General features: G+C 36.0%; 1 protein-coding gene across 2 annotated transcripts in view; it reads right to left on the minus strand.

Annotated features, from left to right (window-relative positions):
• The window catches only part of dip2bb (disco-interacting protein 2 homolog Bb), a 74727-nt gene that overhangs the window by 35578 nt on the left and 15435 nt on the right, over positions 1-23714 (minus strand). Inside the window, exons 2-7 of one of the 2 annotated variants that reach the window (XM_056460209.1) lie at positions 16201-16272; positions 15382-15543; positions 13525-13650; positions 12263-12529; positions 5048-5188; positions 1525-1542 (exon numbers count right to left, since the gene is read on the minus strand). In XM_056460209.1, the coding sequence (XP_056316184.1) occupies positions 1525-1542; positions 5048-5188; positions 12263-12529; positions 13525-13650; positions 15382-15543; positions 16201-16272 (786 nt within the window). The remainder of the gene's footprint in view (positions 1-1524; positions 1543-5047; positions 5189-12262; positions 12530-13524; positions 13651-15381; positions 15544-16200; positions 16273-23714) is intronic. The other variant, XM_056460210.1, reaches the window with a different exon arrangement.

The following is a 23714-nucleotide window of genomic DNA, read 5'->3' on the forward strand; positions in this document are numbered from 1 at the left end:
ACTGTACTGTGTGTGTTTACACCGCGGCCATATTCATCTATGTAAACACACAAAAATAACATTACATTCTCGCAGACACTGTAAAAAGGTCATTCCCAGCAACTAGACTTTTCTGTATTGGTATTGGTATAGGTATTCGGGTGTCATCAAGTGTCAGATTGCTGTGGGACTGCTGTACAGGAGTTATTATTAGGGATTATACATAGCGAAATTTAGATGTTTTTATTTATTTTTTTTTAATGACGGTAAAACACGAACGCGGTAATGAATGTATTAAAACATGAGCTTGTTTGTTGTAAAAATTCATAATAATGACAAAAGATACTCATTTGTGCATCTTCTGACTCCTGTATGCAGCCATGCTGTCATTGTAGAAAGTGTATTCTGGGAAATTGTCTTACCCCTTGGTTTCGAGTGTGGTCCTGAAAAATCTCAGTTTCAAGGGGTATCTATCCCTTCCCCTACACCACAGGGGCCAAATCCAGATCTTGGAGGGCCGCAGCTCAGCACAGTTTAGCTCAGGGTTGGGCAAACTTGGTTCTGGAGGGCCAGTGTCCTGCACAGTTTAGCTCCAACTCTAATCAAACACACCCACTTATAGAATTATAGTGATCTTAAAGACACTGATTAGCATGTTCAGGTGTGTTTGATTAGTGTTGGAGCTAAACTGTGCAGGACACCGGCCCTCCAGGACCGAGTGTGCCCATCCCTGGTTTAGCTCCAACCCTTCTTTACCACACTTACCTGTTGGTTTCAAACAAATCTGCAGGACTCAGTCAGTTTGATCAGGTGTGTTTAATTCAGGGTTGGAACTAAACTGTGCAGAGATGCGGCCCTCCAGAAACTGGATTTGACACCTGTGCCCTACGCCTTCAAGCTTAAGAGAATTGGGACACCCCCCACCTTTTTCCATGAATGCGCAAAACGAGGGGTAGGGGTAAGGGGTAGAATTGGGATTGTACCTAATAGTTAATGTTTCTTAAGCACCAATTCGGCATATTTAAATGATTTCTGAAGGATCACATGACTGCTGAAAACTCAGAGGAATAATGTAGATTTGTAAAATATATTTATTTTTTAAATATTTTAAAATTAAACAAATCTTTAAGACTCCAAACATTCAACAGTTGTGTTTTTTTATGCTTTACACAAATGATTTATGTATTTTCTATAATCATATTCAAAAGTAATTGTAAGTAAAGTAATTCATTGTACATTTATGTTGCTTTTGCATCTTTATTTTTGAGAGTGAACAACTATAAATTATGGAAAAATCTGAATTCTTAATTTAATTATTATACTGGTTTACATATAAAACAGCCTAAACGTGTTATAAAGTATCAGGCCTGAGTAAATACCACATGTGAGCAGAGATGGAGGGATGAGTGATCTATTAGTTTATTTTCCTAAAAAGAAGTGCAAGGTTTCGCTTTGGTCCACACACACTCTGTGTATCAAACACGAAATACAACCACGAACACACAGGATTAAAGTCTACCTACGGGACAAAAGACCAATCATTACCTCTGCCTACTCTTCTCACTGACAGAGAAAAGCAACATGACACAAGTGGATAAAAGGTAGAAAAGAAAAAAGAAACGGGATGCGATTAATGAAGCAATCCAACACAGCATTCAGTAAGACTTTATACATGTTTCTACTGAGATGTTAACACAAAGTTCTGAAGCATGAAAGTTATGAAAAGGATTGACATACATTTTGAAAGTACACTATGTATGTCTAATGCAGCACACTACAAACACACATTTTCTGTTAAACTCCTGTGCACACACACTCACACACATACATTTGGTTGGTTTGGGTAGTTTATGAGGACTCCCCATAAGCCTAAAGTAATTTATACTGTAAACACTAGGGCTGCATATTGGAAAAATCTGCCATTGCCATATTTAGTTTTACTGCGACATGAATATAATTTCAGCAGATAATTTGAATAGCTCTGTTCAGAAAGAAGTTGTTCATTTAAAATGATTGGGAATGATTCTGTATGGTAGTGAATCTTGCATTTAATATTACTTTAAAAATAAAGCTAAATTAAATAGAATAGATCAAAGATTGAAGTGAAATAAACTGCGCTTTTGGTTTTCTGGAGAATCTAACAGTATTCGGTACAAAACCTTAATAATCAAATGCAAAATTACAACAGTCTTAATTGTAACTAATTTCAATAAAATGTATCTTTACTTAAGTATTTTCTTGTCCCTGAATGATTTACAGGCCTTAAAAACATACAAATGGTAAATTTTCCCTCCATTTGTGGCAGTGATACCACAAATCTTAACTTATAACTGAAGTTAAGTTAAGTTAAGTTAAGTTAAGTTAAGTTAAGTTAAGTTAAGTTAAGTTAAGTTAAGTTAAGTTAAGTTAAGTTAAGTTAAGTTAAGTTAAGTTAACTTATAACTGAAATATCCGGCATATGACACATGAAATAAGACACATTCGTAAATAGACATGTCTCAGGGGAATACCGTCCATTCTGAACGTCTTTAGTTGTGCTTCGTTTGCTCATTAAACATCTAAATAGTTTCTCTGTCGTTTCCTTGTCCTTCCTTACGGCTTTAAAGCATGAAAATTATACAGCATGGAAGAATGTAGGATAAAAGATAAAACTACTTTGTGTTCATCTGAAAGAAGAAAGCCCTATACATCGAGGATGGCTTGAAGAATAATAATAATAATATTAATAATAATAATAATAATTCCTTACATTTATATAGCGTTTTTCTGGCCACTCAAAGCGCTTTACACATAGGGCGGAATCTCCTCATCCACCACCAGTGTGCAGCATCCACCTGGATGACGCGACGGCAGAAATTTTGCGCTAGACCGCACACCACACACCAGCTGATTGATGGAAAGGAGACAGAGTGATTAAGCCAATTATGATATGGGGATGGTTAGGAGGCCATGATGGACAGAGGCCGGTGGGCAGATTTGGCCAGGATGCCATTTTTTGAAGGACATCCTGGGATATTTAACAACCACAGAGAGTCAGGACCTCGGTTTAACGTCTCATCCGAAAGACGGCTCACACTGAGTAGTACAGAGTCCCCGTCACTATACTGGGGCATTAGGACCCACACAGACCGCAGGTTGGGTGCCCCCTGCTGGCCTCACTAACACCACTTCCGGCAGCAACCTAGCTTTCCTATGTGGTTTCCCATCCAGGTACTGACCGGGCACAGCCCTGCTTAGCTTCAGTGGGCGACCATGTGAGAGTTGCAGAGAGCTAGCTGCCGGCTAAATTATGGAGTAACTTTAATTTTTGGATAAACTATTCTTTTAAGTATGATTTTGGAAGCTCTGAGGAAATTAAAATAAAGTTTTTCGGATGTTAGTATCAGTATTTTTCATTTTTAGGATATTTATAAGCTAGTGTGCACCAAAACAGTGACAAAATTTGTGTTTATGAGATATAAAACTGATATAAACATGTAAAGGGCTCTGTGCTTGGACCACTTCTCTTCTCTATCTACACGGCAGCTTTAGGAACAGTCATCCAGAAACATGGTTTTTCCTACCACTGCTATGCTGTTGACACCCAGCTATACCTCTCTTTCCACCCTGATGATCCCTCGGTTCCAGCTCGCATTTCAGCCTGCCTGTCAGACATTTCACTCTGGATGCAAGATCATCATCTCCAGCTTAACCTCATGAAAACGGAAATGCTTGAAGTCTCTGCCAACCCGACCCTTCACCATAACTTTTCAATCCAGATGGATGGAGCAACCATCACTGCATCCAAAATGGTAAAAAGCCTTGGAGTTACGATTGATGACCAACTGAACTTCTCTGACCACATTTCTAGAACTGCCCGATCTTGCAGATTCGCACTCTACAACATCAGAAAGGTCCGACCCTTCCTATCTGAACATACAGCTCAACTCATTGTTCAAGCTCTTGTCCTCTCCAAACTGGACTATTGCAACTCTCTGCTAGCCGGGCTACCAGCTAGTTCTATCAAACCTCTTCAGCTGCTTCAGAACGCAGCAGCACGAGTGGTCTTTGATGAACCCAAAAGAGCACATGTCACTCCGCTACTCACCCGTTTGCACTGGCTTCCAGTTGCTGCCCGCATCAAATTCAAAGCTCTGATGTTTGCTTACAAAGTGACCTCTAGCTGTGCTCCTTCGTATCTGCTCTCACTTCTGCAGATATATGTGCCCTCCAGAAACTTGCGTTCTGTGAATGAACGTCGCCTCGTTGTTCCATCCCAAAGAGGGAAGAAATCACTTTCCCGAACTCTCACATTCAATCTGCCCAGTTGGTGGAATGAACTCCCTAACTACATCAGAACAGCCGAGTCACTTGCTGTCTTCAAGAAACGACTAAAAACGCAACTGTTTAGTCTCCACTTTTCCTCCTAATCTGCAATTGCCTCTCTGGCTATACCACTAACTGAGCCCTCTTTCTCTCTCTCTCTCTCTCTCTCTCTCTCTCTCTATTAAAAAAAAAAAAAAAAAAAAAAAAAAAAAAAATTTCTACTAATGTTTTGCTTCTTAGACTTTTACACGCCTGAAACTTGTCTATAGCGCTTGTTCACTGCTGCTCTTATAGTTGTGTAAATTGCTTCCTTGTCCTCATTTGTAAGTCGCTTTGGATAAAAGCGTCTGCTAAATGACTAAATGTAAATGTAAATGTAAATGTAAAGCTTGTAGTTTGTTGCTTTCGCCTAAATAAATTACCGGATCTGGATTGATTGTTGTAATCAAATGCTCTCTGGTATCTGACATGCCCTGCCCCCTTCAAGACGCTTTACATTTGATGTGATTGAGCTCAAACAAAACATGGTAAAACAAAACGCTATAGGTTGTTTTTTAAAAAGAGGAGAAGCTATGTCCCACCCTCTCTTCATTTTTCAGTTGAGAAATCATCAAACATCAACTAAAAATACATATTTCAAAGCACTTTACAAGACATGTCCTCATAAACCACCTCAACTTTGTAATACCTCGGTCATACCAATGTCATTATACCAATTTGTCTAAAACCAGTGAACACACACACATTCTCTCTCTCTCAGTACCGTCTGCGGTCTCCATCATGCTGGAGCGGCTCTGTCCTCGACTCATGCCTCGCACCACAGCATTGGCGGGCAGATCCACACGAGAGCCTCTGGCCTGGGCTTGTGATGGCACTTCAGGAGGCCCGACTCCTCCAACTGGATCTGCTCCAAAAGAACAGAGATTAATCACTCGAATCCCATCATCAAATCTTTAAAGGGGTCATGAACTGTCAAATCAAAATTCCCTTGACAACATCAGAATACCAGTAGGCATTTTACTTCAGAGTCTACCATCTGGCATGCCTATTCATACTGTGTGTTCAGATGATGAGGTCAAAACAGGACAGGAAATAGTCTATTACTTAGAAATGATGCTTTTGGATGTATAATTGACAGCCAATTTATGACCGCTTTACCCCAGCTCATTCAACAAAAAATATTTCAGTATAATGTCATCTAAACTGTATAATTGACTCTGATTTAAGATTTTGGAAGCCTTAGTCTGTAAGAGTTGTTTGTTTATTAGGCAAAAGATTCAGTAAAATTTACAGAAAAGACTTCAAATATAAATGATATTCTTCAAAGTTTCATCTTTTTCCAAGAAAAACACATTTTTAACAATATTTAACAAAAATATTAAGCGGCACAACTGTTTTAAAATTGATAAGAAATGTTTATTTAACACTAAATCAGGATATTCCAATGATTTCAGTAAGATCATGTCTCACTCAAGACTGAAGTAATGGTTCATTGGTTCAATGGTTTCTTCAATAATATTTCACAATTTTAATGTCAAACACACTAACTGATTGTGTGCAACGAACAACCGTATAAGTCCAAAAAAAAAAATTTGATAACCATGTGACATTAATTGTATGTGTGAACTTTGTATACATAAACAATTTGGGGATATTTTCGCATGGCCAAGAGTCTGCATTTTAAACATTACAATAGCGTCACGCAGAAAAAACATTTATGTCCACTAAGAAGAATAGAGATGCCGCTTGCTGTCATGTCCGCTTCGGACATTAAAGGGCAAATACTCAGCAAAAAAAGGAGAGCCGACATGAACAAATGGAAGGACAGAGTAATGAAGGCTTTGAGGGATGCTGGGAAACCATATTTGAAGCAAATAGGAGAACAAAAACCAGGAAAAATCCACCGAAAGAGGTGAATGGAAGAACCGTATATGTCAGGGGTAGGGAACCTATGTGGCTCTTTGACCAAAAATATGTGACTCTATTTGTGGCTCTATGTAGCTGTCTCTCTTCAATAATATTTCACATTTTTTTTAAATGTAACTGTTACTAAAAATCAGTTACCTATTGAAAAAGTATAATTACAATTCCCTTTATACTGTATTTTCTACAGCAAAATGAATAAGAACTCAGTTTACAATAAAATGACGTTTCAACCAACCACCTGTGGTTTAACTTGAATCACGACAACAATAAAGGGCAAGTTATATTTCTTACATATCTATGGTAACCTCACGCACGAAAATCTTTAAAAAAATCTGTAAATGATCCTTTCTTTATACATGGTAATGCATCATATTTGTTTAATTTTTAGTTGTGCATGAACATAAATGAAGGTTTTGTTTATAAATAAATAAAGGTTTATTAATTTATTATTTCATATGGCTCTTTAAAAAATGCATTTGATAAAAAAAAAATCTGAAATGGCTCTTTGCTGAAAAAAGGTTCCTGACCACTGGTATATGTGATGTGATCTCTCTCTCTCTCGCTCTCTCTCTCTCTCTCTCTCTCTCTCTCTGAACGCACTGAGCACTAAACATAAACATAAACAAAAATAGTTAACCTATCAAAATAAACCACATACTGTATATAATAAAGCTGTATCACTGAATATTTCCCACCAGTCCTGTGTAAACTACGGCAAGCAGAGTTTATTTGTTTATATATTTATTCATATAGTGAGAACAGTTTGAAGTATAGATGCTAAGTCCAGCTTTCTAAATAAACAACATTTATCTATGATGTATGTCTACATTGTATGTTTTTATTCATTTATCATTTTATTTATTTGTTTATTGTTAATAATTGATGGCTGCACAGTGGTACAGTGGGTGGTACAGCTCACCTCACAGCAAGAAGGTCGCTGGTTCGAGCCTCGGCTGGGTCAGTTGGCATTTCTGTGTGGAGTTTGCATGTTCTCCCCGTGTTGGCGTGGGTTTCCTCCGGGTGCTCCGGTTTCCCCCACAGTCCAAAAACATGCGCTATAGGTGAATTTAATAAGCTAAATTGTCCGTAGTGTATGAGTGTGAATGAGTGTGTATGGATGTTTCCCAGTGATGGGTTGCAGCTGGAAGGGCATCCGCTGCACAAAACATATGCTGGATAAGTTGGTGGTTCATTCCGCTGTGGCAACCCCAAATTAATAAAGGGACTAAGCCGAAAAGAAAATGAATGAATGAATTTATTGTTATTATCTGTACTGTAAGAAGTTTGATGTATTGCACATTGTTCATACTGTATTTTCTGTTTTAAATGATAATAATAAACTTAAAAGAAATGCTTAATATTAAGCTGAAGTTTCTGTTACTGTATTAAAACTAAGATAAAGGGATCAGATCTTTAGTGGTTTAAAGTGATATGATGAATTGGAGTTATTCTGTTATCCACACACACTAACTGGACATATAACGTTCTTCCACATTTGAGAAATATAAATCACAATAACTAATTTTTAACACTGACACTGAAAAATGTTATCTTATTGAGAAGTGTTTGTTGTCTATCTTCAAATAAAATAAAATATATAATATAATGTTCACAATCCAAATGAAAAAATCTTGAAAATAGGGACTTATATGGTTTTTTATCTCAAGGCCTTAATTATCCTTCCAAACTTATTTAAACATTAAAATTTTCAATGTCTCTCATATCTCTCTGAAGTCTCTTTACACTTTATTAAGTAACATACTCTCAAATTTATTTTTCATATTATTTTATTTATTGTTTGTTAAGTAGTGGAGTAACTGTCATGTACTGTAGATCATTTACAGTACAGCAGAACGAGCATCTTCAGGGTGATGCAATATTGTCAGGGTTAATTGTGTCTTTATGACTGAATGTTTTCTCTTACATAACTGTCTCTGGTTTCATTGAGTCTTGTCATCCTCATACATCATTGTTTTCATAATCTTTTGGCAAAATAACTTTCACTGTCTCTATGGGCCAGAAAGACAAAATTAACCAATAATATCACAGCCTACTGAATATTATGTTTCAAGCCTTATTCGCAAATCAAGAGTTTTGCAAGAGTGTAAATGCTGCTTAATGTTTACTTTAAATTTACAATCAGTTTCTGGAAGCTCTTCAATGCCAAAATCACAGTCTACATATTACCTACTATGGATGTAATGGTAGATGTATTTATTATACCAAAACAATTTTTCATTTTGGTATGCATGAGTTCAAAACAAATAGATTGAGGTTTTAACCACCGTGTGAGTAGAGATTGATCTAAAACGTCTATTTGCATGCTTATTCATTTTAGTCTCAAGGTCGGTGAAAGACATTTTTTTCAGCTGTTATGGATGAAATTTGACTAGCGCACATCATCCCCAAATAAGGACAAGACATTTTCTGCTTTGTGGCTTTTAATAAAAAACAAAGTATTCAATTTAAAATGCCATACATTTCATTAGGATATTCAAGCAATAAATGCCTGGATTTCTCTGTGGATTAATTAATCCTGGATTCATTTGTGTACACAGTTTGTTAGTTAGCAAGAGATATTAACTTATAGAGACGAGTATTCCTGTAAATATTTCCATTCTATTAGTCTACATTAACAAAAATAAATGTTCAAATATTGCAACAGAGCTCTGTTTCATTTATATCGTTTGCAGAGATATGCTTTTTGATACAGTAGCTTAATTAAAGACACAGCTACAGTTTATTTAATAAACTACTATTTGATAAGGAATTTCATGCTTTTTTTCCCCAAATTGGACTAAATTAAAACCCATCATACATCCAGCATGAAGTGCCACCCCACAGCACGCCTTTTAGAATTGCAAACATTGTGTAACCCACCGGTCCCACCACTAGCTGGCCTCCATTACACTCACCCCCCTAAACCTCACTCCCATCCCGGACGAGCCCCCACATGTAACCCACCGTGCTTACTGCACCTGTCCTGTTCTAAGCTGGGATCAAACCAGATTCTTTGTATAGAAGTCAGTTGCTCTAACAAGGAGGCTAAAGGCACCTTTTGAGGTCAGAGGAGTGAGATTTACCCGCATAGCACGTTGCTAGCTGGCCTCCATTACACTCACCCCCTTAACCTCACTCCCATCCTGGATGAGCCCCCACGGGTCCTACTGCACCTATCCCGTTTTGAGCTGGGATTGAACTGGCGATTCTTTGTATGGGAGTTGGTTGCTCTAACAAGAAAGCTAGAGACCATGGCCTCTGGTGTCTATCGCTAGAGCACCTTTTGAGGTCAGAGGTGTGAGGTACCCATGCCGGCATCGTCATTGCGTGTCTGTTTGTATAACTTAGCAATGTATAAAAACAATGTCAAAATGAGTATTGGTCTGTACTGAGCTGCGTCTGGTGTCCGACTTTCAGAAGACTTTACCAAGCTTAAGACTGTACCAAGCTGTGTGTACCTTTACATCCCTACTGTCTACAGTTATTGACTGCATCTGTTTACATGTTACACACACTCAGGGTATATGTTATATGCAGGAAAGCACACTCTATAAATAAACAATCTGGGATCAGATGTGCATTAAGGTATGGATGATCAGTCCTGAACCACATAACAAGCTCAACCGCATCACTACGAAGCTTTAGTCAATTTTCTTCAGCTCGTATGGATGGACCAATCATTCATATGCTTTAAACACAAAGGTGGGGCAGAGGATTAATGCTGGGGCATGTGATAAAATTCATAACTCACAGCAAATCTTAGACACACAGGGCAAGGTGAAAGATTATTAACACTCAGTTTTACCTCTTCCTATCCTTCGCACTGACAGTCACAAATGATGAACAGAAAATGAAACATATGGCAGAAAAAAACATAAAAGATCAAGAATTAAGCAAAGAAAGCACTTGCAAAAGATGTCTGGTTAAGCAGCAATTAAAAATGAAAACTTAACACCCAATTTTACATATGAATAAACTTGTATTCACATTTTTTACCATATCCCATGATGCTGTGCATAAATTATGGGTGTAAATCACAGTTTAAGAAAGCAAGAAAATGCTGGGCTGTGACAGTTCTGTAATCGATTTTTGATGCGTTTACACTCTAAAAAAAAAATTTTCAACCCAATTCTGGGTGAAATATGGACTAACCCAACTCCTGGGTTAAATTTTTAAATAAACATTTTGAATATGTTTTTTTTTTAATTATAATTAAATGAATAGGACCAAGTTTAATCCAATGTTTGGGTTAGGGGTTGATGATAAATCAAAAAAGTAATCGAAATCAAAATTCAGAACCTATAATCGATCTAATTTTTCCAGGTCGATTTTTTCGATTACTTTCCCTACAGTGTGTGGAGTCATCTGACCTCACTCTGTTAAGGCTAATTTATAATTCTGTGTCGAGCACACATGTATAGTCCGGCACAGCCACATATGATCTCTGGTCAAGTAGGACTATGGACCTATTCTTGAGCCTTACTTTACACTACATTGACGATGATTAGAAGCTGCACCAGAGATGCCTTGAGATGGCATATTTTCCATTACATTTAAATTATTATTTAAATTAAAATATCTGTTTACAGAAGATGCAACAAATGCACTGTTTAAATATTATATACAGGATATACAATAGTTATTTTATTTAGAAGAGATACTGCTTATTTTCTACTTTTAATATGAAAAAACTTTGAAAATAAATTATTTTGTTACTAATTACTTAGAAATAAGTAATAGAAAAAAGTGACTGTTCGTTTTAGGCAGTTTGTGTTTTAATTTCAGTTGTTCAATGCTGATGTTCAATAAATAATCATAGATAGTAGATAGCGTGTGTTTCCTTCAATTATTTTAAAATTAAGTAATGCACCTTTCATTCAAAAAATAGAATGAGTAAATAAATAAAATAACCATTCATTAAACGTTATCAAGTTAAAAACGTTCAATGAATTGAGATTTTGATTTTAGGCCAGCCCTAGTTTTGGTTAGTTCATAATATGCCCAATTTGGGTTTAAATAACCCAGCATTTCTTAGAGTCTACCGATGTTACCAATGACGTCATTTTGACATCAAGGTAGTTTCATGCATTGTAGAGATTCAAAATTCAGTGTAAATTTGGGATTGAAGCTTTCAGATGAATAAAACTTTTCTTATATTACAACAAATTTTCTGTCATTATTAGGAGGTAATTAGGGCATCAGTGTGTGGATGTCAAATGGACGTCACAGTTTTGACATAAAATAGATGTTTTTTTTTATATTCAATGTGGTGATATTATCCTCCACACAGTTAATACATCTCATTTTTAAAGGCTACCCCGCAGGCACACAATGTCATAAGACGTCAATCTTAGGTTAGATTTAGGTCGTGACGTCAGGTGACCAAAATTCAATGTCTAGCCAACGTCTAAGAACAATGTTATTTTGACGTTCAATAACAACATCAAAAGACGTTGATATTTGGTTGACTTTAGGTTGTGTTGGAAAGTGACCAAAATCCAACATCAAGCCAACATCTTAAACCAACGTCATATTGACCTCAAATACTGACATTTATCCGTCAGGTATGGCAACCAAAATCCAATGTCTGATAGACGTCATATTAGTAACGTCCACACAACGTCAAGCTGTAACATCATTAGACGTTGATATTTGGTTGATTATAGGTAAGACATTGACACTGGTCTGATGTTGAGTTCTGATGTCAACCTGATTTTCATTTCCAAACAAAACGCAACGTCGCCACGACATTGGGGTGTAACATTAATCTGACATCATGCAGACGTCCTGTGCCTGCTGGGTACTTATTAGAATGAACAAATGACTATCAAAAATAAAACACAAAGTCCAATATACTTTTTACTCAGTTATAACTATGCATATGGATTATTTGTAAGTCAACAGTCTTATTTCTTGTTCTAATATGATTTCTTTTAGTATTACAAAATAGAACTTCCAAACTGAAAGTGCAACCCATAATTTGAAACCCAGCAGTCATGTGCAGAAAAAGGGTATACGGTTATAAAGATGGTAAGAGTCAAACGTGGCTCACCGATGCGTGTCTGGGCGAAGGCCTCTGCCAGGGCGGAGGGCTGCGAGTGCGAGTGTGGCGGGTGGGCAGGAGCGGGTGAAGGAGGCAGCTGCTGGCACTGAGGCTGAGGGTTCTGGGTGGGCCGAGATTCGCCATGTGAAAGTGTGGAGGAGGCAGAGGAGGAGGTGGAGGAGCCGTGCAGAGAACTGTTAATCCAGGTGTCTGAAGACTGCTGAGGGCCTGCACTTTCACTGGACACCGCCTCATCATCAGACGAAGAGGACGAGTCTGACAGAGTAAAAAAATTTAATTAATATTGGGGAAAAAATTACTGAAGCATTGCCACAGTTTTCCCCCAAGCAATGCTAAATGTGGTCATCACAATACAAAAATACGAATTAACATTTGATATCAATACCAGTAATTATTGGTCACACTTTACACTAAGGTTTCATTAGTTAATGTGTTTACAAACATGAACTGAGTATGAACAATACTTGTACAGCATTTATTAATCATAGTTCAACATTTACTAATGCATTATTTAAATACAAATGCCTGCTTGTTACTATTAATTAATGCAACCTGAGGTGATGAACTAACAATGAACGACTGTATTTTCATTAACTAACATGAACGAACATGAACAAATACTGTAATAAATGTATTGTTCATTGTTTGTTCACGTTAGCAAATTCATTACCTAACATAAAATAAGACAACCTTATTGTAAAGTGTTACCAATGATTGTTGCTACCTGTTTAATATACTAACAATTATATATCGTCGTGATTTAATTGTATTTACTATTTAAGATTTAGTTAGGCTTAAATGTAATTGTAAATGTGATTGCAAATGTACAAACTTAAAATATATACACATAAAAATATAAATAAATATTACATGCAACCTAAAAAAAAAGATATGACAATAAAATAAATTATTAAAATGATTAAAATTCAATTAATTAAATAATTTAATAAATGAAAAAAAAATATTCGTTAAATCATACTAAATTAGTTTGTTATTAATATATGCATACATAATTCTATAAAAAATATGTAATACATAATATAGATATAATAATGACAATGTTTTTATTTTATAATTAAATATAAATTTGTAAATTAACAATGAAAAAAATATTTTTTAAATAAAAATAAAATTACTATAATCATGAGATTGTCTTTCTTATTATATGGTGGAGGTGTGGTTCTCCAAGTTTATCTTTATTTGTGTAGTATTACTAGTGTAAAGGTTTATTTGGTGCTTGTATATATTACCTGGTGGGGTGCAGTTGTCAATTGGCGATTGCACATATGTGGAGCGACGTTTAGTTGGCATCGGCAGTGCCATCTTTTCCTCTTTATGCTTGGCCAGCGCTGCTTGAACTGCCTCAGTGTGGATATCTGACAAAAATGAACAAGAAAAAAGGTAACAGGTCGTTTTATCATAGGACTTCGGCAGTTATTGAGATGTTAGCAGTTGCTTCAGGGTTAAATGCTTTGCTTTAGACTACAAGACTAACAGGAATCCCATTAACTTTCTGACTTCACCTACTTTAAAAGCAGTAACCTTTGCATAATAAGCAAAGCTTTTTAACCAGTAGCAGTCACCAGCCAGAGTTCTGTTAAAGAGATAGTATTTAACAAAACTCATTATTCTGATATATTATATTGTTGTTATATATATTATACTACACTATTCTATTATACTATATTATACTATAATAGTACTTGCTATTTTGTCACCCTCATGTGGTTACAAACCTTTAGGAGTTTCTTTTTTACGTTAAACACAAACAAAGATATTGACACAAACATATTTCGAAGAATTTTGGAAACCGGTAACAATTGACTCTCAGTCAAGAAAACCAACAAGTTCAATAGAAGTCAATGGTTACCAGTTTCTACTTTCTTCTAAATATCTTTTTTGTGTTCAAGACAAGTGAAGTGTGAGAAAATGATGACAGAATATTGAGTTTTGGGTGAAGTTTCCCTTTGATGTTTACATTATAAGGCCATGAAAATAAATGAGGCTGTGAAATGAACTGACTGAATCCACAGAACTGCTCTGACAACAGCAGGACAGTAAAATATATAACACGTCCGAGGCAACCGAACAAACAACCTACAACCAAATAAGTAAGCTGCCATCGTTCTCTCACCACAAAGCAGCAGAAATCCACAGTGACACATTTCATTAAGGCGACCATTTTGTCCATGTACGACTGCCATGGCAGATGACTAAACAGTTCTTACAAGGATGTGGTCAGAGAACAGGCAAATATTACCATCTGCAGACACTCTGTAATCCTTGCAGCCTATAAATCTCAAGCAAAAAGCAATTTAACCCAGTTTTAAAGGTGAACTGTGCTATTTTCTTCTGTACTGGTTTTAAATGCTAAAACCACCAGAAGTAAACAACATGAAGACTGACTTCTCAAAGAAACGAAAGGACTGTGAAACTTTATAAACATTGCAGTCTGTCTGATCAATCCTGCATATAAACTTCCAGCTTCTAGCATTCATCTGAGACTCCCTGTTTGTCCGATCAATGGAAGAATGAGGCCTGTATATTTTATAGAGTTGCGCCTAAATTTCAGCTACCAAAAGTTTCAGCTGAAACAGCAATTTCCTTTTATTTGACAGAAAAGAAATAATAAACATAATCCTTCAAAGATTAACATGATAAAATTTTGAAAAAAAATCTTATTTCAATTTTGGTCCTTGATGAAAAGTGCAGATTGGCTACTCTGTTGCCTAGAGACATAAATAGGTAATCAATAGGTAGCCAATCAAGGCACTTAAAATGGGAAACCTCAACATCCTTAAAATGATCAACAACTAGAACAAACCTTATCAATTTATTCTGTGATTTGTGTAATTTGCTCAGCCACCTATGAGACAAATCAGACATCCAGGAGATGCATGCATATTAAAAATGACAAGACACCAACCATGATGTAAGTAACTAAAAAAAATGTGAAAAAAAGTTTTTAAATAATGTTTGGTTTTAATTTTTGGCAATAATGGTGCAGCGCTAATATCAAAATTCAGTGGCAAAAACACACCACTTTAATTTACATGAGGCAAAAACATTAACCATAAATAAACAAAGCATTTAGTGTGTCATCTAACCTGATCGGTAGCGCTCATCTCTAGTGCCGCCGCTCCGGTGTGGTCTCCGAGTGCGCCGATGACGAGAAGAGGAGGACGACGAGTTTGACGGGCCAGGTTCAGGGGCAGAGGCGGAGCTTGGACCAGGAGACTGCTCATCATAGGCTGGAGGCGGAGCCAAATCTGCAGAGTCAATAATAGTGTGTGAATATCCAAATGTGCGGTTTTTGCTATAAGGGATACAGCTCATACTGGAAGTTCATTTATATTAATTATTAAATTATCAATAAAATGGTCTTTTATTAATGACTACAGCTACCCCAAATCAAAACCTGCCCCTCAAAATAATGTAAAATTAGTAAATACTGTTGTACAGTGTCACAAAAAAGATGCTATACTGATGCGAGTACTGCAGCTGTGTACTTCCAGACTTAACTACCCAGTTAAGTCTGGAACTACTAATACTAATACAAACTCTACTAATACAGTAGACAGATAATAGAAACGGGAAAGAGATGAGAAGAGCAGGGTCCAGTTATCTATTCATCATAATAAAGACTTCAGACCAACAATTATCATTATATACTATATTCCTCATAACAGTGATTGACAGTTAATTAAGTGTTTTTTCATGTTGCAGTCCTATGCATGAGCAGTAGAGGGCAGTGCAGTGGGACTCTGGAACCCCTTCAGCCTCAAGAGGAACAGCATGAGAAGATGTTTCATAACCACATTATCATATGAGTCAGTGGAGGACTCGGAAAAACAAGGAGAGAGAGAGATAATATGGCAGAAGAGAAGATGGAGGGAAGAGGGTGAAGATGCTTCTGTAGACCTAACCTTGCGCTTGGGCCAAGTAGGGTGCTAAAACTTTTGCCCTCTTCTTCTCGTATCCCTTTTGTGTGATGTCACCTAAAAAAAGAGAGAATGTGATTAGTTAAAAAGCACAAACAGTATGAATTGAACACGTCTTGTCTTTGTATAGATTTGTTGGTGAAATGTTTAAAATACAGTGCCTAAAAAATGAATTAGATGATAAAATATCAAATAAAAAAAAAAGTCCATTTAAATAATTTTTATTCTAAATGAACAATTAATATGACTTAAAACTATCAACGTTACTTTTTTAAGCCATATAAAATGAGCATAAAATATTTCAAAAACATTTTAAAATTTCTTGTTGATTCCACATTTTTGAACAGTAGTCAAACTTAATCCAGACAATATTTCTGTTTTTACTGTATTTTTACAGTAGCCTTGGTGAGCATGAGGCAACATAAACTATCCAAAACATGACTCCACATTTTTAAATGATTTTACATTGGGCTCCACGATATTGGAAAAATCCAGCATTACGGTATTTTGTTTTTCTATCAATACAGTTTCATCAGATGGCTTGAATTGCTCTATTTGAAAAAAAAACATTAATTTAGAATAATTAACTTTAATAAAGGTGAAAATCATGTCTAAAAAATAATAAACAAATTGCAAGAAAGAATAATTACAACAGAGCAAAGAAAAAAGTAAAATAAACAGTGCTTTATGGTTCTTCAGAGATTCAAACAGTATCCAGGTACAGAAATTGAATAATGAAATATAAAATAACACTGAATCTTTATTGTATCAATAACTCAGTAACATTATTCTTTATTAATGTTAAAAATATTGTACATTATGGTGGTACGGTGGCTCAGTGGTTATCACTTTCGCCTCACAGCAAGAAGGTTGCTGGTTCGAATCCTGGCTGGGACAGCTGGCATATAGTGTGGGTTTCCTCCGGGTGCTCCGGTTTCCCCCCACAGTCCAAAGACATGCGCTATAATAGAACTGAATAAACTAAATTGGCCGTAGTTTATGTGAGTGTGTGTGAATGTGAGAGTGTATGTGAGTTTCCCAATGCAGGGTTGCAGCTGGAAGTGCATCCGCTGCGTAAAACACTTGCCAGAATAGTTGGTGGTTTATTCTACCTTGGCAATGTCTGATAAATAAGAGACTAAGCCAAAGGGAAATGGATGAATGTTGTACATTATTGTGCCCAAATGCTATAAACTCTCATACAATTAAAACCCATGCAAATGATAGTTATGGGTACTCTGTTGTGGTTAAACTTTGCAAGACTCCACAAATCTCAAATGTATTCTCAATAGTTCTGTATAAAAATATATAAAACTGTAAATTATATATTTTGTGGTTCCAGTATATATGACCTTCAAAGTCAATATTTCCATTTACACTGTATTTCTTCAATATCAAATAAACATAGCAATAGTGAGCCGAAGAAACATTCAAAGGCATTAAAGACATTCCCTAATGCAACTTTTTAACTGTAGTGTCCAATATAATAATGATAATAATAATTAGGGATGCTCCGATCAGAATTTTTGCAGCTGATACTGAGAACCGATTCCTTGTCATGGTGATCGGCAGATACTGAGTACCAATTCCTTGTCATGGTGATCAGCAGATATCGAGTACCGATTTTGATGCCTCAAGCTTTGCACATATTTTCATTCACTCTCATCAGGTATTTTCACTAATTCTGTTAATTTTCAATATAACTGTTTTGAGGACTGCATAGGATGGGCGACAGCACCTGTAATGCAAAGGAAAGGGAATCCCACAGATTTTATATTTATTTTAAAGAGTTTTCATGCCTAAATAAAACAAAAGCGCAGAACAGATTCACATTTAAGAGCAAGGGGCGGCCCCTGGTGGTTCGGCGGTATGGTTTGCGTATAGCGAGGATCAGCTCTATAATGTTTATTCTCACCCTTCAGAGAAAGACGGGAGAAATACGGGAAAATACCTTTACGGGATGATAGTGGGATAGAACTGTAAAATACGGGAGAATCCCAGGAAAATGGGAGGGTTGACAGGTATGGTGAGTACTGATCGAGTCATTAAATGTAATTATCGGCCCATACGGAGCATTCCTAATAATAATCCAGAGCATCCCTAATAATATCTACCTAATATTTAATCATAATCTCAAAGAAAGCCATTTATGGTGTTGGTGAAGGGGATTTATAAACACCAGTTCAAAAAAATCCTGAAAGATCATCACATTCTTACATCCTGACAAGCGAGTTGATTAGTGTGAGTTAAAGCCGTGAGTGTGAAAGAGAGCAGAATGTGTAATCTAGTGGGATTACGCAGGATGGAGAACGCTTTGCTTATGATACATGAGCAGCTCAAGCTCATTTCAACACATCGCCTGAAGGGGAAAGATTTCCAAAGAGATAACACAAAAATATTTATTATAATCCCATAGACACCAGATTGGCCCACGCTTAAGCGCTGACAGTAAACGGCACGGATTCACGAGGAAGGCCACTAAACAAGCCCTTCTTTCAAGAGCATTTTCAAAGCAAAAAAAGGGAAAATAGAGAAAGAAGAGTCAACTCCCATAAGTAATGCATGAGGACTGAACCCAGCTGCACCATGGGATATTTTTAGCATCCACAGACTGTTCTATCACATGTAGCTATGAAGGGGGTTGTGTGCTCATATTGTATATGACTCTTTGAGGGTTGTTCAGAAAGGATGGACAGCAGTAAATGATGGAGTCAGTTAGGAAAATGTGCTCTTTTGATTCATCTGCAATCCAGGAGGTTTTATTGGTGGCCTGAGGTGCTCCTGTCTATACTGGAGATCAGAAGGATTGTGATTGCGTGAAATGGAAGTGGTGGTGGTGATGATGATAATGATGAGAAGTAAGTGACAACAGACTAGGGCTGCATGATACTGGAAATATATGCAAAATTGTTGTTGAACATTGCGATAACGATATTTCTTTTGATATAATATTTTTCTAGACAAAAAAAGCTATTTTTATTAGCTATATTTTTAAATCATTTATTTATTTAGCTATATTAAGATCCAATTTAAGTTAAAATGATTAGCCCTCCTAGGATTTTTTTTTCTTTCTTATGCACATATTTCCCAAATGACGTTTAACCGAGCAAGACATTTTTCACAGTATTCCCTTTCTTCTGGAGAAAGTCTTATTTGTTTTATTTTGGCTAGATTAAAAGCAGTTTAAAAAAAAATTTAAAACCAAAATATATTTTTCAGACATATTTTTTTGAATTCAGAGTAAAAAAGGTGTCTTTAAAACCCTATGAATGAGTGATAACCTCCGCAGATATTCTGACCCTGATTGGCTGATTTTCCTCTCTTGTCTAGACTCCCGCCATAAGTATTTATTTTCACTTTGGATGTACCTTTGGACCGCTCCTGCCAATAGCAGAACAGCAAATACTGGGGAGGTGGGGCTAAAAATAGTAACGACCCATCTGATTGGTCAAATTTACATAAACAACCAATGTATACATAAAATGTAATTTATCACAGATGTCTGCGATATGTATAATGCATATATTATCATCATGATAACAATATTTTTTGAGATATATTATGAGCCCTACAACAGACCAAGGCAGAAAACTACATTAAGCCCTTGACCCCTCACTCATTCATTCACTCACTCACAGCCTAAAATTACACATTAACACACCCTGTTAGTCAGTGCAGCAGTAACCTGTTACATTTATGTCACATTCCGAGCTCAAAACCTTACTTTCGTTAAGCAGTTTCAAACAGAACTTTATTACTGTGCCTCTTGATCTTACATGGTAAAATTAACTGTAATACTCAGACTAAGATAACGTTCAAAATTTATTTGAAATATGTAAATTATTTTATCTTAACATTTAATGTAAAATTAACTTAACTTAAAATATAATGGTAACACATTAAAATTGTATGTTTATATTTAAAAGATTTTAAATGCACAACGTGAAGGCAACAGAAACAGAGTGGCTGCAACTTATTTTTTAGTTGCTTCAACTTAATTTTTCTAGTTACTACAACCTTAATTTTATAGTTCACATAAATTATTTTTTGATAACTGCAACATATTTTTTCTACTTAGTGCAACAAAATTTTCTATTTCTCATAACTATTTTTTTTAATTCTCATAACTTAATTTTTCTAGTTCTCATAACTGTTCTAGTTCTCAACATAATATTTGTTCTTATAACTTGACTTTCCTAGTTCTCATAACTTAATTTTTCTAGTTCTCATAACTTAACTTTTCCAGTACTCAACTTACATTTTTTAGTTCCTATAACTTAATTTTTCTAGTTCTCTTAACTTAACTGTTCTAGTTCTCAACATAATTTTTAGTTCTTATAACTTGACTTTCCTAGTTCTCAAAACTTAATTTTTTAGTTCTCATAACTTAATTTTCTAGTTCTCATAACTTAATTTTTTCTAGTTCTCATAAGTAAATTTTTCTGTCACAGCAATCTAATTTTTCTAACTAACTATTTAGCTACTGATACTTCATAATTCTAGTTACTGTAGCTTATTTTTTTCTAGTTACTGCAACTTAAAGTAAGTTAACATTGTATTGTTATTGTTATTATTATTGTTATTGTAGTATATTGTATTAAAATATTATTGTATCATATTGTATTATTATTATTTTATTTTATTTTTTTATTTATTTTTGAAACCGTGATCTACTTTTTTTGTAGAATTCCTTGATTAAAAGAAGTTCAAAAGAAACTGCAGGAACATGATCTTAATGGTTTCCCATTATGCATGTTCTGTAAAGGTAATTACAACAGAAACTAAACCATCCAGTCCCTCAGTGACTTGCTGTACATCAGACATCAATACCAGCTGCTCAGACTGTTGGAAAAGCTGGATGTAGAGCAGGAATGTGTATGTGTCCTGGAGTAGAGTGTGTTGTATGAAGAAAAGAAACAGAGAGAGATGGTACCTTAAAGTGTTTTTTAATTTACTGACAGTGAGAATAAAATGTTCTTGCTTATTAACTTTCCCTGACTACAATGTTTTGAGAAACTCATATCCTCCCTCCCTCTGGTGTGCTGCATCACTGGCCCTGAAACACTATGACACATCAGAGCTCACAATGACTTTCACTCAAGACACAATACGGCTATCTCTCCATTGTGAGACCACCAGATGGTGACTCACTATTCAGCAACTGCCAACACTGTATCAAACTGTACTGAAGCCCTCCCTCACTTTTGTCCACTTCTGTCTCTCTTTGCACATACACACACACACACACACACACACACACACACACACGCACACACACGCACACACACACACAGACATTTCCTCTCCCTCTGGATGATGTCATGTTCTCCAGTGCTAAATCTTCGACTCTATGACATGGTTTCCTGTTCTGCTGAGAATGTAAAAACAGACTGGGGGAAACACAGATGGACAGAAAGTGACAAAGAGAAAGACACAACAGGGATTTCAGTTTATCCTCATCTGTCCATCCATACATTAGATCCACAAGCCAGCTTGGAAAACCTGCTCGTGGAAACAGTAAATTCAGAGTTATCAGGGTGTGTGTCTACAGGTGACGACAAGACTCAAATTACCGCTTCACACACCTGGAACAAGCCTTGTCAGGTGTAACCTTCCTAATGCACTACATGGTATGATCTGACCTGTGTTTACACTGTGTGCTTTAATGTGTGTGTGTGCGCGTGCAAGAGGAAATCTTGTCGAGATTTGGCACAACGTGGTATCTGGATCATCCAGAAATAAAAGAAAATAGCTTTTGGTGGGGTGGGTTCATATTTGCCTTATAGTGAAGCTAATTTTACTACTCGGTTCTTTTAGCTGATGCTAGCATTTTTTTTTAGCATTTAACAGCATTAAAAACTATATTATTCATTCATTCATTTTCTTTTCTGCTTAGTCCCTTTATTAATCATGCAAACTCCACACAGAAACGCCAACTGACTCATTCAAGGCTTGAACCAGCAAACGTGCTACCCACTGCGCCACCGTGCAGCCCCAAAAACTATATTAGTAAGTTGCTAACATAAAATATCATAAGAATAACATTGCTAGTATCTTCCCAATGTGCTTTAGCAAAGACTATAGAATACACAAGGCATGCCACTCTTTTACTTTTGAATGGGGAAAAGTGTAACTGTCAACATGGCAAATGAAGCCACGCCTTCAAGTACAGGAGCCAATTAGCAATTGCTATATGATAAATAAAGCCCGCCTTCGACTACAGTAGCCAATCGGCGATCGCTATAGAATGACAAATCTCTGTGGGAGGGGCTTGGACCAGACAAGACTTTCTGCAGATTTTGTGTGATACAAACATTTAGAAATGAAACTAAATAACAGTTGTTGATCAATTTTATTGGTTATTCTTAATATGAAATTTAATCGTAAGCTTGGCAAGTAGTTTTGGAGAATTTGATGTTTCCCCATTCAAATGGAATGCCCAAGCATATTGCCTGAAAGGTGTTTCAAAGATGGCCGCTGAGTGAAATGACTTGCCTTAAAGGGACTGTGGTTTTAGCATGTTAGCATTATTTACAATGTTGCTTTCATGATTAATGTAATGCTGCCGGAGGCTATTAGGTTAGTTGCTAAACATCTAGTTAGACAAATTAAGGCCTGAAAGTCTTGGTGGATATTGTTAACACTCAGTACGTGTAAATGTTAGAATGTTTTGAAACCCTGAAAGTACATGGGATTTTTCAATGGATTAACTATTTACCTTAAGAATATGCTGTAAAAAATACTGAAAAATTTACAGTAACTTACTTGAAACTTTGGTTGCCAGTAAAACCGAACTTACAGGTGTACTTTAAATTAGTAATCAATTTATTTTCCTTAATCGGAATAAGAAAATAATTTGATTAAGTCAATGTAAACGTACTCACTCTGAGCTAGCAATATAAACATTGTAATTTTGGATTTCACTTGGACTTAATGGTGGTTGAATGCAATCATACAGCCACCAAAGACCTTCTGCAATGTTTTTACTCCTTACTAACTTCGCATCACTTCATAGTTTTTCAATAATCCAGTCTGATCAGTTAGAAAACTTATAATGACAGAAGTATTGCTTTTTAATAATTCTTAAAGTGTTTATGTTTTAAAAATTAATGATACCACAAATTATGTGGCTTGCTGAAGACTTATTATTGTTGGAGAATGATAAAAATAATCCTACAAAGTACGCCACCCTGATTTCACCACGTAGGACATATTCCTGGATGAACATCTATGTTGATCCTGGAACAACATTACAATTAGCCAATCAGAATGAATGGATATGTTTACCATTCATGTTGAGTTTAGGCTAACGGTTAAATTTGTGCACTTCTACATGATTGTTATCCAACTATTCTTTCCCTCTGATTTTGGGAATAATTTACAGTTATGGTGGGTTCAGGGGTATGGATTGCATTTTCGAACAAAAATGATGTTCCAGGGTCAACATAGATGTTAATACAGGATCGCATCGCACTTGGCAAAATCATGACGTACCAGAA

The sequence above is a fragment of the Danio aesculapii genome, chromosome 6 (genome assembly GCF_903798145.1).
Source record: "Danio aesculapii chromosome 6, fDanAes4.1, whole genome shotgun sequence".
NCBI lineage: Eukaryota > Metazoa > Chordata > Actinopteri > Cypriniformes > Danionidae > Danio > Danio aesculapii.